Raw genomic sequence first — 13567 nt, 5'->3', positions numbered from 1 at the left:
TATATATATAGTCTTACTTCATTATTCAAAACACTTGACCAAAGAACAGGAGAGGAAGGTGATTTGGCATTGAAGAAACTTTTAACAGAATTCACATCTATCCAAATGTATCTTTAAATTCTAGAAAGAAAATTATGCTGTTGTGTTGTTACTCCCATCAGTTCACTTGGAATTTGATTTTTTATTCTTTCTTTCTTTCTTTCATTCATTATAAACAAGATAAGATTTTCCTTGCATCATCAATCTTATTACAATTTGTTTCTCTTCTTTTAATAACCAAAGATTACATGCACACTGTGGCTTCCAGTGACCTATATTTCAAGCCATTATATTTCTTACAAACAGTGAATGAGCAGTATCACTATGCAGTGTGATGAGGTTTGCAGTGAAAAAAAAAAATATGTGTCAGTTTATCACAGAACAGAATGTCATTTCAATGATAAAGAGAAAAAATATTCTTGAAAATTTAAATACAATAGGTACTTGGTATCTTTAATGGTAGAACACCATTACATTATTTATGTATTTGAACATGGACATTGATGACCATTCAAAGAGGAATGGTCAAAGATAAACATGGATTATGAAAGGTTATAGAGAAAAATGCTTCAGGGTCAAATTCAGAATTTATTTGTGAGGAAAAGGCCTAATATTTGAGGTTATCTCTTTGAGTTGTCTATAACTTCCATTCAGTCAAAAATGTATAATCCAATTGACAGTTAGGATGAAAAAGCCAAAGTTTATTTTGTCTTGATGAAGAATTTAACTTTGTAGATTTGTGTACATAACATTCAATGAAGATGAACATTGCAGATTTGTGTGTTTCGATTCTTCAATTGTACATTTTATTTTTGTGATATATGATAAAATATAATGTTATGTACTTTATTGGTAGTCACATTAACTGAAAAATTTAAATATATTATACCCATATAACAGTAACTATCTGAAACACCAAAACAGTTAATTAATTACATGCTGAAAATATCCAACAGAATTCTCTTAGAGACTTTATTATATTTTGTTAAATGTACAGTGATTGTTATATTAAAGTTTGTATTTATAGTCTATTAATGCTCTTGTGCATTTAATGCTTTTATTTTTCATTACACTGGAAAGGTGTAAGAGGTGCACTATCATGTGAATTTGCATGACAGCAATAAATAAGAATTTTCTCTTGTTTATGTATAAAATTCATGCCTTCAGTTGTTGAAAACTAACAGGAAGTGTTATAAGGTGTACAAACCGTCTTTTTCAGTTTTCCCAACCACAAAAAAAATGGTTGGAGACACTGAACACATTTACTTTATGTAGAGACCTAATGGCCATGGCTGGTGACAGATCTAAAGCCCCAGCTATTCCAAACACCAAATGGAAAAAGAGAAAAAGAAGAAAAATGTGTATATATAGTACATGTATGTATTTATGTATACTTATTCTCTTCTCTTTTCTCTTTTTTACTGTTTTCATCCCCCCATTGAAAGCTAAAGATTTTATGAATTCTCTTTTTTCTTGACCATGCCCAAAACAATAATATAATGCCACAAATACCTCCACCCATGATCTCAGAAACACTTAAATGCACAATGCACGAAAGGGTTAATAGCATATTATATATATATATGTATATGTATGTATGTATAACTCTCACACAAACACACAAAAACACAGAAAAACACACGCAAACATGCACACACACACATATTCATATCATAATGGTAATTGTCATTATATACCATCTCAAAGGCAGATCTTGCTCAGTGTCAAGACAAAATGACGTGTGGTAATCCAAAAGCACTGTTAAATATTTATTAATTTTAATGTTATTTTTAATATACTAAAGGTATTTCTTTATTGCTAATAAATATTAAAGAATTTTGTACTGTTATCACAAAGCAATAGATTTCAGAGAATATATAATGTATGTTGTAGGTTTATCTACATGTATGATTTTTCACAATAAGACTCCCATGAAAATAGTTCATACAGATATTTAAATATAAACTTATACATGACTAAGCATGTATAGTTTTAAAAGTAAAACAAGTTAAAGCATTCACAGAATTAATGAATTTTAAAACAAATTAAATAAAATCAGTGTTTATATCCCAGATGATGGTTTTCTGATTTGTGTATTTTTATATCCATCTAATCATTTTTTACATTTCATACACGATACATTGTGTATTTCTGATTGTATATTTATCTTCTAATGCATATTTATGAATGATTAACCCAGTGCCACCATGTATGGTATGTATGCACATACCATGCCCTCGGCGAGTTTAGTTCATTAACTGTATTTACACAGATGGCTAAATAAGTGTTTAGTCATCAATGAGTCATTTACTAGTCTGACCTATCTCATTTGTTACCTTTAACCTTGATTTTCGGAAATGTTTTATTTGATTTATATTACTATTACTATTGTTGATAACACTGTAATAATTATAATGTCAATAATAATAATAAAACCATCCATATTTATAGCTTTAGAAAAAAAAAAAAAAAAAAAAAACAGGAATGTGATGGTGTCACATGTACTGATTGCCTCCCTTGGTGGCTGAGGACTTGTACAGCCATCTGCGGGTAGATACATTTCACAAGACAATAACAGAGTGAACACGTTTTCCCGAAAGCATTGGGTTAATAAGGTCCACATGACTGTATTTCCTTTAATTTATTGCCTTGTTATCTCACAGATTATATACAGCCAAATAAATATTGATTCTGGTAGTGGTATTTTCATGCATATAAACCAAGTAATGGTACTCTTTTTAATCCTCTACTCCTCTACTCCTCTATATATATATGTGTGTGTGCGTGTGTGTGTGTGCATGTGTGTGCATGTGCGTGTGCGTGCGTGTGTGTGCGTGTGCGTGTGTGTGCGTGTGCGTGTGTGTGCGTGTGCGTGTGTGTACAGGTGTGTGTGTGTGTGTGTGTGTGTGTGTGTGTGTGTGTGTGTGTGTGTGTGTGTGTGTGTGTGTGTGTGTGTGTGTGTGTGTGTGTACAGGTGTGTGTGTGTGTGTGTGTACAGGTGTGTGTGTGTGTGTGTGTGTACAGGTGTGTGTGTGTGTGTGTGTGTGTGTGTGTGTGTGTGTGTGTGTGTGTGTGTGTGTGTGTGTGTGTGTGTGTGTGTGTGTGTGTGTACAGGTGTGTGTGTGTGTACAGGTGTGTGTGTGTACAGGTGTGTGTGTGTGTGTACAGGTGTGTGTGCATGTGTGTGTGCGTGTGTGTGCGTGTGTGTGTGCGTGTGTGTGCGTGTGTGTACAGGTGTGTGTGTGTGCGTGTGTGTACAGGTGTGTGTGTGTGTGTGTGTGTACAGGTGTGTGTGTGTGTACAGGTGTGTGTGTGTGTATACAGGTGTGTGTGTGTATACAGGTGTGTGTGTGTGTGTATACAGGTGTGTGTGTGTGTGTATACAGGTGTGTGTGTGTGTGTATACAGGTGTGTGTGTGTGTGTGTATACAGGTGTGTGTGTGTATACAGGTGCGTGTGTGTGTATACAGGTGTTTGTGTGTGTGTATACAGGTGTTTGTGTGTGTGTGTGTGTGTGTGTGTGTGTGTGTGTGTGTGTGTGTGTGTGTGTGTGTGTGTGTGTGTGTGTGTGTGTGTGTGTGTGTGTGTGTCTGTTTTAACATTTTGTAAATTGATAACAGAAAGGGGCTAAATATATAAAAGAATATTCTTCATAGGTCATGGACTTGTTCATTTGAATTTATATGGTCAATTCGGGAATATTTCAGCTTATCTTGTTTTCTGTGCTTGATTCTTGTGTAAAACATACTGTATTTCAGTATACTTAAATGTAGTTTTGCCGAACACCATTACCAGTCGATATCTTACACAGCTTTATTTGTGTACCTTGTTTGATTAATGACAATGTTCCCCTTTTATTTTTCCTCTCACTCTTTGAAAATTCAACACCTGAATCCAAATCACAGCACAGAAAAAAAGATTGGGATTACTATTCTCATGGTATTAGTAGAGGCTTTCTACAGAATTAATGATGTCTAGAGCTGATAGACATAAATGACAAGCAATGTATACGTATTGGAAGTTATGAGAAGACCCCCTTGAAGGCATCTTCTACAAGCATTAGGGGACCATTACCTCCAGTTCCACCGAAAACTTCTACGAACATCTGAAAGAATTGCCTCATTTTATAACATTGTCAATATTATACAATATTACAAAGAACTTCACGTGCAGTGTGGAAAGTAGAGTGCTTAACTGACAAAAACAAAACACAACACAAGCTTACATTCTCCCCAATCAAATCCACAAAGATACTGCGAAAGATAATGGTAGCAGGAATCACAAAGCCCCAAGACATGAAAGGCACAATGAACCACATGATGAAAAGCAGCATGAACATGACCACCTCCAATATCCAAGAATCACCTGGAATTGTAAAAACATACTTTATACCTCATGAAAAAAAGCAAACCTTGCACTAGTTAGGTGCAAAAATTTACAATACAATAAAATATACAGAGCTTACAACCACTAGGCCAGATATGAGTGAAGCATGGATATGAGAAGCTAAAAAATATTACTTTTATTCGAAAATAGCTAGAAAAAGAAAATTGAATCAATAGATGGTGAGGGATGATTTGTCTTTATTTTTTCCCTTTTCGACAATACATATTTCCCCCTAATACTCGATATAACAATCAACTATTTAAAACCATTCCACAGCTATTTACATATATATCACAAAAAAAACATCATGGTCACTCTTGAGACCCACACAATCTTACCTCTCTCAGTCCTTGTACTACTGGAGGAAGTGTTGACATTTGTGATATTTGCGACTGTTGTATTCGTACCATCGGTGCCTGAGACCTGAGCATTGGTATTACCTGGCCCACATGTGATCAGGACTGCAGCCAAAGCAAGTCCTACTGAATACATCTGTCTGAAACAATCCAGATTAACTTTTGCTCCATATAATTACTTTTTTTTTGTAGATGAAAAAGAAATTAAAAGATGAGAGAAATTCATTTCATCAATATAACTGTTATTATTAGCTAATTTACCATTGATACCAATACTAATAACAGTACTGCTGATGAAGATGACTGACATGGGATAATCAATTCACCAATATGATGATTGACTAAATGGAGAAGGAGAAAAAGGAGAAAGAGAAGAAGAAAGAAAAGAGGAATAAAGGAGAGAAGAAGGAGAGAGAAAAAGAGAAAAAGAGAGGAAAAGAGAAGAGGAAGAGAAAGAGAAGGAAAGGAAAAGGAGAGGAAAGAAGAAGAAAGAAGAGAAAAGAAGAAAGAGAGGAAGGAAAAGAGAAGGAGAAAGAAAAGAGAAGAAAGGAAAAAGGAAGAAGAGAGAAAAAGAAGGAGAAGAAGAAAAAGAGGAGAAGGAAAAAGGAGAGAGGAAGAGAAGGAGAGAGAAAAAAGGAAAGGAAAGAAGAGAAGGAAAGAAGAAGAAAAAGAGAGAAAGAAGAAAAGAGAAGAAAGAAGGAAAAGAAGAGAAGAAAGAGAGAAGAAGGAAAGAGAAAGAAGAAAAAGAGAAGAGAGAAGAAAAAGAGAAGGAGAAGAAGAAAAAAGAGGAGAAGAAAAAGAGGAAAGAGAAAGGAAAGAGAGAGAAGGAGAAGAAGAAAAGAGAAGAGAAGAGAAAAAGAGAAGGAAAAGAAGGAAAAAGAGAAGGAGAAGAAGGAAAAAGAGAAGGAGAAGAAGGAAAAAGAGAAGGAGAAGAAGGAAAAAGAGAAGGAGAAGAAGGAAAAAGAGAAGGAGAAGAAGGAAAAAGAGAAGGAGAAGAAGGAAAAAGAGAAGGAGAAGAAGGAAAAAGAGAAGGAGAAGAAGGAAAAAGAGAAGGAGAAGAAGGAAAAAGAGAAGGAGAAGAAGGAAAAAGAGAAGGAGAAGAAGGAAAAAGAGAAGGAGAAGAAGGAAAAAGAGAAGGAGAAGAAGGAAAAAGAGAAGGAGAAGAAGGAAAAAGAGAAGGAGAAGAAGGAAAAAGAGAAGGAGAAGAAGGAAAAAGAGAAGGAGAAGAAGGAAAAAGAGAAGGAGAAGAAGGAAAAAGAGAAGAAGGAAAAAGAGAAGGAGAAGAAGGAAAAAGAGAAGAGAAGAAGGAAAGAGAAGGAGAAGAAGGAAAAAGAGAAGGAGAAGGAAAAGAGAAGGAGAAGAAGGAACAAGAGAAGAGAAGAAGGAAAAGAGAAGGAGAAGAAGGAAAAAGAGAAGGAGAAGAAAAATAGAAGAAGAGAAGAGAAGAAGGAAAAAGAGAAGGAGAAGAAGGAAAAAGAGAAGGAGAAGAAGGAAAAAGAGAAGGAGAAGGAAAAAGAGAAGGAGAAGAAGGAAAAAGAGAAGGAGAAGAAGGAAAAAGAGAAGGAGAAGAAGAAAAAAGAGAAGGAGAAGAAGGAAAAAGAGAAGGAGAAGAAGGAAAAAGAGAAGGAGAAGAAGGAAAAAGAGAAGGAGAAGAAGGAAAAAGAGAAGGAGAAGAAGGAAAAAGAGAAGGAGAAGGAAAAAGAGAAGGAGAAGAAGGAAAAAGAGAAGGAGAAGAAGGAAAAAGAGAAGGAGAAGAAGGAAAAAGAGAAGGAGAAGAAGGAAAAAGAGAAGGAGAAGAAGGAAAAGAGAAGGAGAAGAAGGAAAAAGAGAAGGAGAAGAAGGAAAAAGAGAAGGAGAAGAAGGAAAAAGAGAAGGAGAAGAAGGAAAAAAGAGAAGAAGGAAAAAGAGAAGGAGAAGAAGGAACAAGAGAAGAAGAAGAAGGAAAAAGAGAAGGAGAAGAAGGAACAAGAGAAGGAGAAGAAGGAATAAGAGAAGGAGAAGGAAAAAGAGAAGGAGAAGGAAAAAGAGAAGGAGAAGAAGGAACAAGAGAAGAAGAAGAAGGAAAAAGAGAAGGAGAAGAAGGAAAAAGAGAAGGAGAAGAAGGAAAAAGAGAAGGAGAAGGAAAAAGAGAAGGAGAAGAAGGAACAAGAGAAGAAGAAGAAGGAAAAAGAGAAGGAGAAGAAGGAAAAAGAGAAGGAGAAGAAGGAAAAAGAGAAGGAGAAGGAAAAAGAGAAGGAGAAGAAGGAACAAGAGAAGGAGAAGAAGGAACAAGAGAAGGAGAAGAAGGAAAAAGAGAAGGAGAAGAAGGAAAAAGAGAAGGAGAAGAAGGAATAAGAGAAGGAGAAGAAGGAAAAAGAGAAGGAGAAGAAGGAAAAAGAGAAGGAGAAGAAGGAACAAGAGAAGGAGAAGAAGGAATAAGAGAAGGAGAAGGAAAAAGAGAAGAAGGAAAAAGAGAAGAAGAAGAAGGAAAAAGAGAAGGAGAAGAAGGAATAAGAGAAGGAGAAGGAAAAAGAGAAGAAGAAGGAAAAAGAGAAGGAGAAGGAAAAAGAGAAGGACAAGAAGGAAAAAGAGAAGGAGAAGAAGGAAAAAGAGAAGAAGGAAAAAGAGAAGAAGGAAAAAGAGAAGAAGAAGGAAAAAGAGAAGAAGAAGGAAAAAGAGAAGGACAAGAAGGAAAAAGAGAAGGAGAAGAAGGAAAAAGAGAAGAAGGAAAAAGAGAAGAAGGAAAAAGAGAAGGAGAAGGAAAAAGAGAATGGGAAGAAGGAAAAAGAGAAGAAGGAAAAAGAGAAGAAGAAGGAAAAAGAGAAGAAGAAGGAAAAAGAGAAGGACAAGAAGGAAAAAGAGAAGGAGAAGAAGGAAAAAGAGAAGAAGGAAAAAGAGAAGAAGGAAAAAGAGAAGGAGAAGGAAAAAGAGAATGGGAAGAAGGAAAAAGAGAAGAAGGGAAAAGAGAAGAAGAAGAAAAAGGAGGAAAAGGAGAAGGAGAAGAAGGAAAAAGAGAAGGAGGAGAAGAAGGAAAAAGAGACGGAGAAGAAGGAAAAAGAGAAGGAAAAAGAGAAGAAGGAAAAGGAGAAGGAGAAGAAGGAAAAAAAGAAGAAGGAGAAGGAGAAAGAGAAGGAGAAGGGAAAAGAGAAGGAGAAGGAGAAAGAAGGAGAAGTAGGAAAAAGAGAAGTAAATGATATAAATGTATTGGTAAAGTTAAGGAAGTGACCTTGCCCCTCTGAGATTAAGTCACAGTCATTCCTTCGAAATTAACAATTATCAACTTTTTCTGTCGTGTCAACATCTCAGGTTATTAGCGGTGTATTTAAAACATTGCAACAGTTATATAGCATTAGCGGAAAGGGTTAGGAATGAGTTAACGATTATGGTAAAATTAAAGTTTGAACAGCACTAGAGGGTAGTATATACAGAATGCAGAATTAATAAACAAATAAATAAACAAAATCATCTCTATGCTATACATACTAGTCCGTTTACCTTCTGCTCATGTCCCTTGCTGTTTTAGCACGTCACTATGAAGAGTACCAAGGCGATTAATTGTAAAGCAGTCTACGGAGTCCCTTCTGTTTACACTTGGAACAATAATCTGAAGTTTGGGTTTTCTTCGGTTGGGAGCCTTGAACGAAGCAGCTCCAAAATTTCTCGAAAATGTGAAATCGCGGATCTCTTTGTACGTGGAATGCTGAAGCATGATGTATAAACTATTTCCTTTTATGCTATTTGCAAGGTTTTCGTTTCATTTCTTGACGTCCAAGTGCAATGTTTCTGATTACTCCGTAGACCATTAAATTCTTTGCTAACATAGTGGCAAATTGTAATGTATATTAATTTTGATTTACGTGTTTTCCATTGAAAGAGACTTTTTCCGTTTAAAATCAGTAGCGTGTCCGAAGCTTATTTGATATATATATATATATATATATATATATATATATATATATATATATATATATGTGTGTGTGTGTGTGTGTGTGTGTGTGTGTGTGTGTGTGTGTGTGTGTGTGTGTGTGTGTGTGTGTGTGTCTGTGTGTGTGTGTGTGTGTGTGTGTGTGTGTGTGTGTTTGTATACATTTATATATGTATATATATATATTTATACATACACATACATATATATATATATTCATTTATATATATTTTTACACATACACACACACATACATATATATATATATATATATATATATGCATGTCCGTATAAATATCAGCAGTCTTATTATTATAATCATTATCATTGTCAATGATATTATCACAGTATTATTATTATTATCATTATATTTATTATTGCATGACTTCTCTTGTGTTATTACTCAGTAAACTTCTGCATTATTATTACCAGTAATGTCATTAACCTTATTACTATCGTTACACATCTGCATTAAAGCTGTTGATATACTAATTCAGACTCTTTATTATTGCAGATGTCAATGTTATTATTTTTATCATTATTATTGTTATAATAGTTATCACGACTACTATTGTTATTATTATCAAACTGTTAATTTTTTGTTATCTTTATTACCATTATTATTATCATCATCATTATCATGATCATTAGTAGTAGTAGTAATATTATCATCACTGTACTATTATTAGTATCATTAGTAGTAGTATTATCATTATTATCATTGTTATTATCGTTGTTGCCGTTGTTTGTTGTTGCTGTAATTATCATCATCATCATCATCATTATTGTCATTATTGTTATTATTATTATTATTATTATCATCATTATCATCACTTTCATTTTGTTATTATTATTATTATCATTATCATTATAGATGTTATTATCATTATCGTTCTCATTATTGTTATCATAAATATTATTACTATTTTTGGTATCATTAATATTATCATTGTTATTGTTATTGTCAGTCATTTTCATTATTATCATTATCATTACAATTATTATTATCATTGTTATTACTATTATTACTTTTGTCATCGTTATCATTATCATCAATCATAAGTCATAATTATTATCATTATCATCAATCATCAGTCATAATTATCATTATCATTTTTACCATTATCGTCATCATCATCATCAATCTCATCATCATCATCGTCATTATCATCTTTATTATTATTGACGCTGGTATTGCCATAATTATATATTCATTATTGTTCCTATTATTATTCTTATTATCATCATTTTCATTCATTTCTTGTTATTGGAGCCAGCATAATAATCACCATATTTAGCATCATTATTGTTACTATCATTATTGAGTTCGTTGTCAATATCATTATCATTATCATTTTCACCATCACTACCAAAAGTATCAGTTGTATGTATTATTAATGTATATACTTCCATTTGGTCACAGATGCACAATCGAATCTCAGGTTGTGCGGATTGTTCACTTAAGAAATATTTGTTCACTATTTACAGTTGTTCAGTTAGTTAAGGAATGTTTATTCATTAAGTAAGGAATGTTTATAGTGTCGGTGGTTAATGGTTAATGGTTAAAAGCAAAATAAATGTGCTAGACATCTAAGGTCATGTAGCACTATAGTTAATGTTAGTGAAGGGTGGTTGGGTTAGTGATTAGTTGTTAAAGCTGGGTTAAGGAATTGGTGAGTGAATGGGTTAGGGTCGAGTGAGCTAATGTAAAGGGGTTAGATTAAGAGAAGGATATATATGCGTTTGAGGAAGGAAAACAGGTTTTCAAAGCAGAAAGTGTGAGATTCTTTAAGGATGTCTGATAGGTTGGGATGTCTATGTAGGGAGGATAGGTGGGGGAAAGTAGAGGTACGGGCTGCTTCAAAACGTGGGCATGACAATAGAAAGAGGAACATTACATAAGGAACATAGGGGTGGATCGGATTATGACATCAGATAGGAGAGTGCTAGACGGGTGTGGCCAATGCGTAAGCGGGCGAGAGCCGTCTCCCAACGTCTGTTCCGATGAAATGGAGCTGACCAGGAGGAGATTGACAGTTTTACAGTATGTAATTTATTAGTGTGGAGACTTGACCAAAAAGATTGCCATCGATTATACAAGAAGGTCTTAAAGTGTGGGTAATAATCCGTGGCTGGGATATGTTAGAAACGTGGTTGGTTTGATGTGGACATAGCAGCGTATCGTGCTAGAGTATCTGCCTGTTCATTGCCGGGGATTCCAATACGGCTGGGCACCCAGCAAAATTTGATTGTTTTATGACGTGTGGACAGGTAGAACAACCAGTTCTGGATCTTACAAACAAGGGGGTTGGTCATGTGTATTGACTTTATGAGAGTTAATGAGTTATGGGAGTAAGTAAAAAAAATGTATAAGAGGAAGAGGGGAGTGAGTATATGTGTTTTAAGGCAAAAAGGAGTGCATACAGTTCTGTAGTAAGGACACTGGATTCAGGAGGGAGGGGGTATTTGAAAGTACGAGTTGGGAAGATTACTACAAAACCAGCGTCAGTGTAAACGTGAATACTGGAGGAATGAGGAAATGGGCGAGAAGGCCAGTAGGAGGGATATTTGATTTTGGTGGGTCAGGGTAGACAGAGGAGCAAATATGGGGGAAAGGTATAAGGCATGGAGGGACTGAATGGACAGAGAACGGGAGAGGTCGGAGATGGGGAAAAGGGGAATGGGAGGGGAGGGTATCCATGCGAGTGGAGAAAGGAGTAGGTAAACGTGGAGAAGAAGCAAATGTAGGAAGTAAGGATCATGGGATAGTTAGTTTAGTGAGGGGAAGTTGGTGGAATCGAACATAACATCGGAGAGAGAGAAGGGTACGGCGTCGAGAGAGAGATGGTATACCTGATTCAGTGTACAGGCTCTCAACTGGATAGGAGCGAAAGGCACCTAGGGCTAAGCGAAGACCACAGTGATGGATTGTATCAAGATGAGCAAGGAGAGAAGTTGAGGCAGAGGAGTAGATATGGTATTCATAATCAAGAGTGGAGAGGATCAAGGTGTCATGAAGATGAAGGAGAGTTTTTTGATCTGAGCCCCAGGATAAATGGGACAGGGTTTGTAAAATTCAGAGACGGCGGCGAGCTTTTTCTTTGGTGTAAAGAATATGGTCTTGCCAGGATAGTTTGGAGTCAAAAATGACGCCTAGGAATCTACCAGAGGAACGGTGTTGGAGTGGAGTGTCATATAAGAAAAGTGAAGGTAGAGGACCTACACGTGTGCGAGAGAAAAGGATGGAGAAAGATTTGGAGGTAGAAAAGCAGAAGCCATGGTTTGTGGCCCAGGAGGATACTGATTGCAGATTGAAGAAATTGGTAGAGATTTGGTATGGATGTGCCGGAGGCATAGATGGTTAAATCATCAACATATAGTGATGACCGGGCTCCTGGTGGTAGAACTGAGGCAATGTCATTTACAGCAAGAAGGAATAAAGTGGTACTTAGCACACTGCCTTCTGGGACACCTTCAATTTGAGGAAAGAAAGATGATGCGGCAGAGGCAATTTTGACCTGGAAAGTGCATTGGGAGAGGAAAGACTTTATGAAGACACCCGTGTTTCCCCGTATGCCTAGAGAGAACAATTGTTGGAGAATATGGTACCTCCATGTCGTATCATATGCTTTTTCTAGGTAAAAAAACATAGCTTGTACGGATTCATGGCGTGCAAATGCGGATGTAATATATGTCTCAAAATGATGAAGGGGGTCAGCTGTGCTTCGGGCACGGCGGAAACCAAACTGGGAAGGAGATATAAGATTGTGGGATTCAATATACCACATTAAGCGGAAGTTAACCATTCGCTCTAGTAGTTTGCATAAGCAGCTAGTTAGTGCGATGGGGCGATAGTCTTGAGGGAGGGTACCCGATTTATTGGGTTTCAGGAAGGGGAGGATAAGGAGCTTCACGTCAATGAGAAGGAAAATTTCCTGATGTCCATATGTGGTTGTAAATTGTTAATAGGAAGGATAAGGAGGAAGATGGGAGTTGTCGGAGCATACGGTAGTGAATACCGTCAGGGCCTTCATGAGTTCAGAGGAAGAAAAGGGAGCATTATAGGACTCAGCAGAGGATAGGGTGAAGATAATGGGGGTACGTTCCCTGATGGTTTTAATAGAAGAGAAGTGTGGAGAAAGGTGAGAACCACTACTGACCTGGCTGAAATAATCACCAAGTTCATTAGCGACTTCGGGAGGATCAGAGATGAGGGTATCTCGAATATGGAGGACGGGGGCTGGACGGGGGGATGTTTGCCTGATAGTTTATGGATTTGGCGCCAAACATTTGAGATAGATGTAGAGGATGTAATTGAGGAAACATATATTCGCCAGCTATTTGTTTTACTATTACGGATTGTACGACGAAGACAGGCAGATGCCCTTTTAAAGGAGATAAGAGCTGATAGTTGATTTGGGGTACCTCGTTTGTAGCGGTAACTGTTCCAGGCTGCGCGTTTTACACGGAGTGCTTTAGTGCAATCAGAATTCCACCATGGAACACATATGGAGGTATAGGGTCTTGAGGTTCGAGGGATACCTGTATGGTCAGCTCTTAGGACTGTAGTTATGAAAAATTGTATCATTTCTGATACGGATGAGAGGGAGGATGGAGGGGTATGAATAGCAGAGAGTGAAATGAAAGTACGCCAGTCGGCTCTATCAAAGCACCAGCGTGGGGAGTTAGGAAGTGGTATGTATGAAGTTGGAGAAAGGAGAACTGGAAACTGGAAATCTAAATGAAGAGAAGGGGAGCATAGAGAGAAGTCAATGCATGAAAAAGACTGCGTGCGTGTATCAAAGTGTGTGGGGCGATCTGCATTTAGAATAATAAGATAAGGTGTGGAGAGGAAGCGCTCTAGCAGTTAAAATCACCTATT

The 13567-nt window shown here is 36.4% G+C and overlaps 2 protein-coding genes across 3 annotated transcripts in view; one reads left to right on the top strand and one right to left on the bottom strand.

The window, feature by feature from the left end:
* The window catches only part of LOC125028602 (ankyrin repeat and BTB/POZ domain-containing protein 1-like), a 6112-nt gene extending 3376 nt beyond the window's left edge, over positions 1-2736 (top strand). The window contains exon 3 of the mRNA XM_047618061.1: positions 1-2736. This exon is cut by the window's left edge and continues 1064 nt beyond it. The gene's annotated coding sequence lies outside the window, so the exon portion shown is untranslated.
* Positions 2737-3574: 838 nt separating this feature from the next.
* LOC125029102 lies at positions 3575-8773 on the bottom strand. Of its 2 annotated transcripts, none has more exons than XM_047618889.1 (4): positions 8256-8773; positions 4764-4940; positions 4265-4404; positions 3575-4144 (listed from the first exon to the last, which is right to left on the bottom strand). In XM_047618889.1, exons 2-4 carry the CDS (start codon positions 4915-4917, stop codon positions 4061-4063), a joined length of 378 nt encoding a protein of 125 aa, XP_047474845.1. In that variant the 5' UTR covers positions 4918-4940; positions 8256-8773; the 3' UTR covers positions 3575-4060. The 2 variants fall into 2 exon arrangements, with proteins under 2 accessions (XP_047474845.1, XP_047474844.1); XM_047618888.1 differs by having other exon boundaries at positions 4764-4921.
* Positions 8774-13567: the final 4794 nt, after the last annotated feature.

The sequence above is a fragment of the Penaeus chinensis genome, chromosome 9 (assembly GCF_019202785.1).
Source record: "Penaeus chinensis breed Huanghai No. 1 chromosome 9, ASM1920278v2, whole genome shotgun sequence".
NCBI classification, from domain to species: domain Eukaryota; kingdom Metazoa; phylum Arthropoda; class Malacostraca; order Decapoda; family Penaeidae; genus Penaeus; species Penaeus chinensis.
The sequence above is the reverse complement of the archived record's forward strand: the minus strand, read 5'-3'. Positions and strand labels throughout refer to the sequence as shown.

Coding starts and splice junctions, on each gene's coding strand:
- LOC125029102 (XM_047618888.1), bottom strand. Junction 4,405..4,763: donor TAGTACAAGGACTGAGAGAG/GTAAGATTGTGT, acceptor TTACAATTCCAG/GTGATTCTTGGATATTGGAG. Junction 4,145..4,264: donor TGGATTTGATTGGGGAGAAT/GTAAGCTTGTGT, acceptor CAATTCTTTCAG/ATGTTCGTAGAAGTTTTCGG.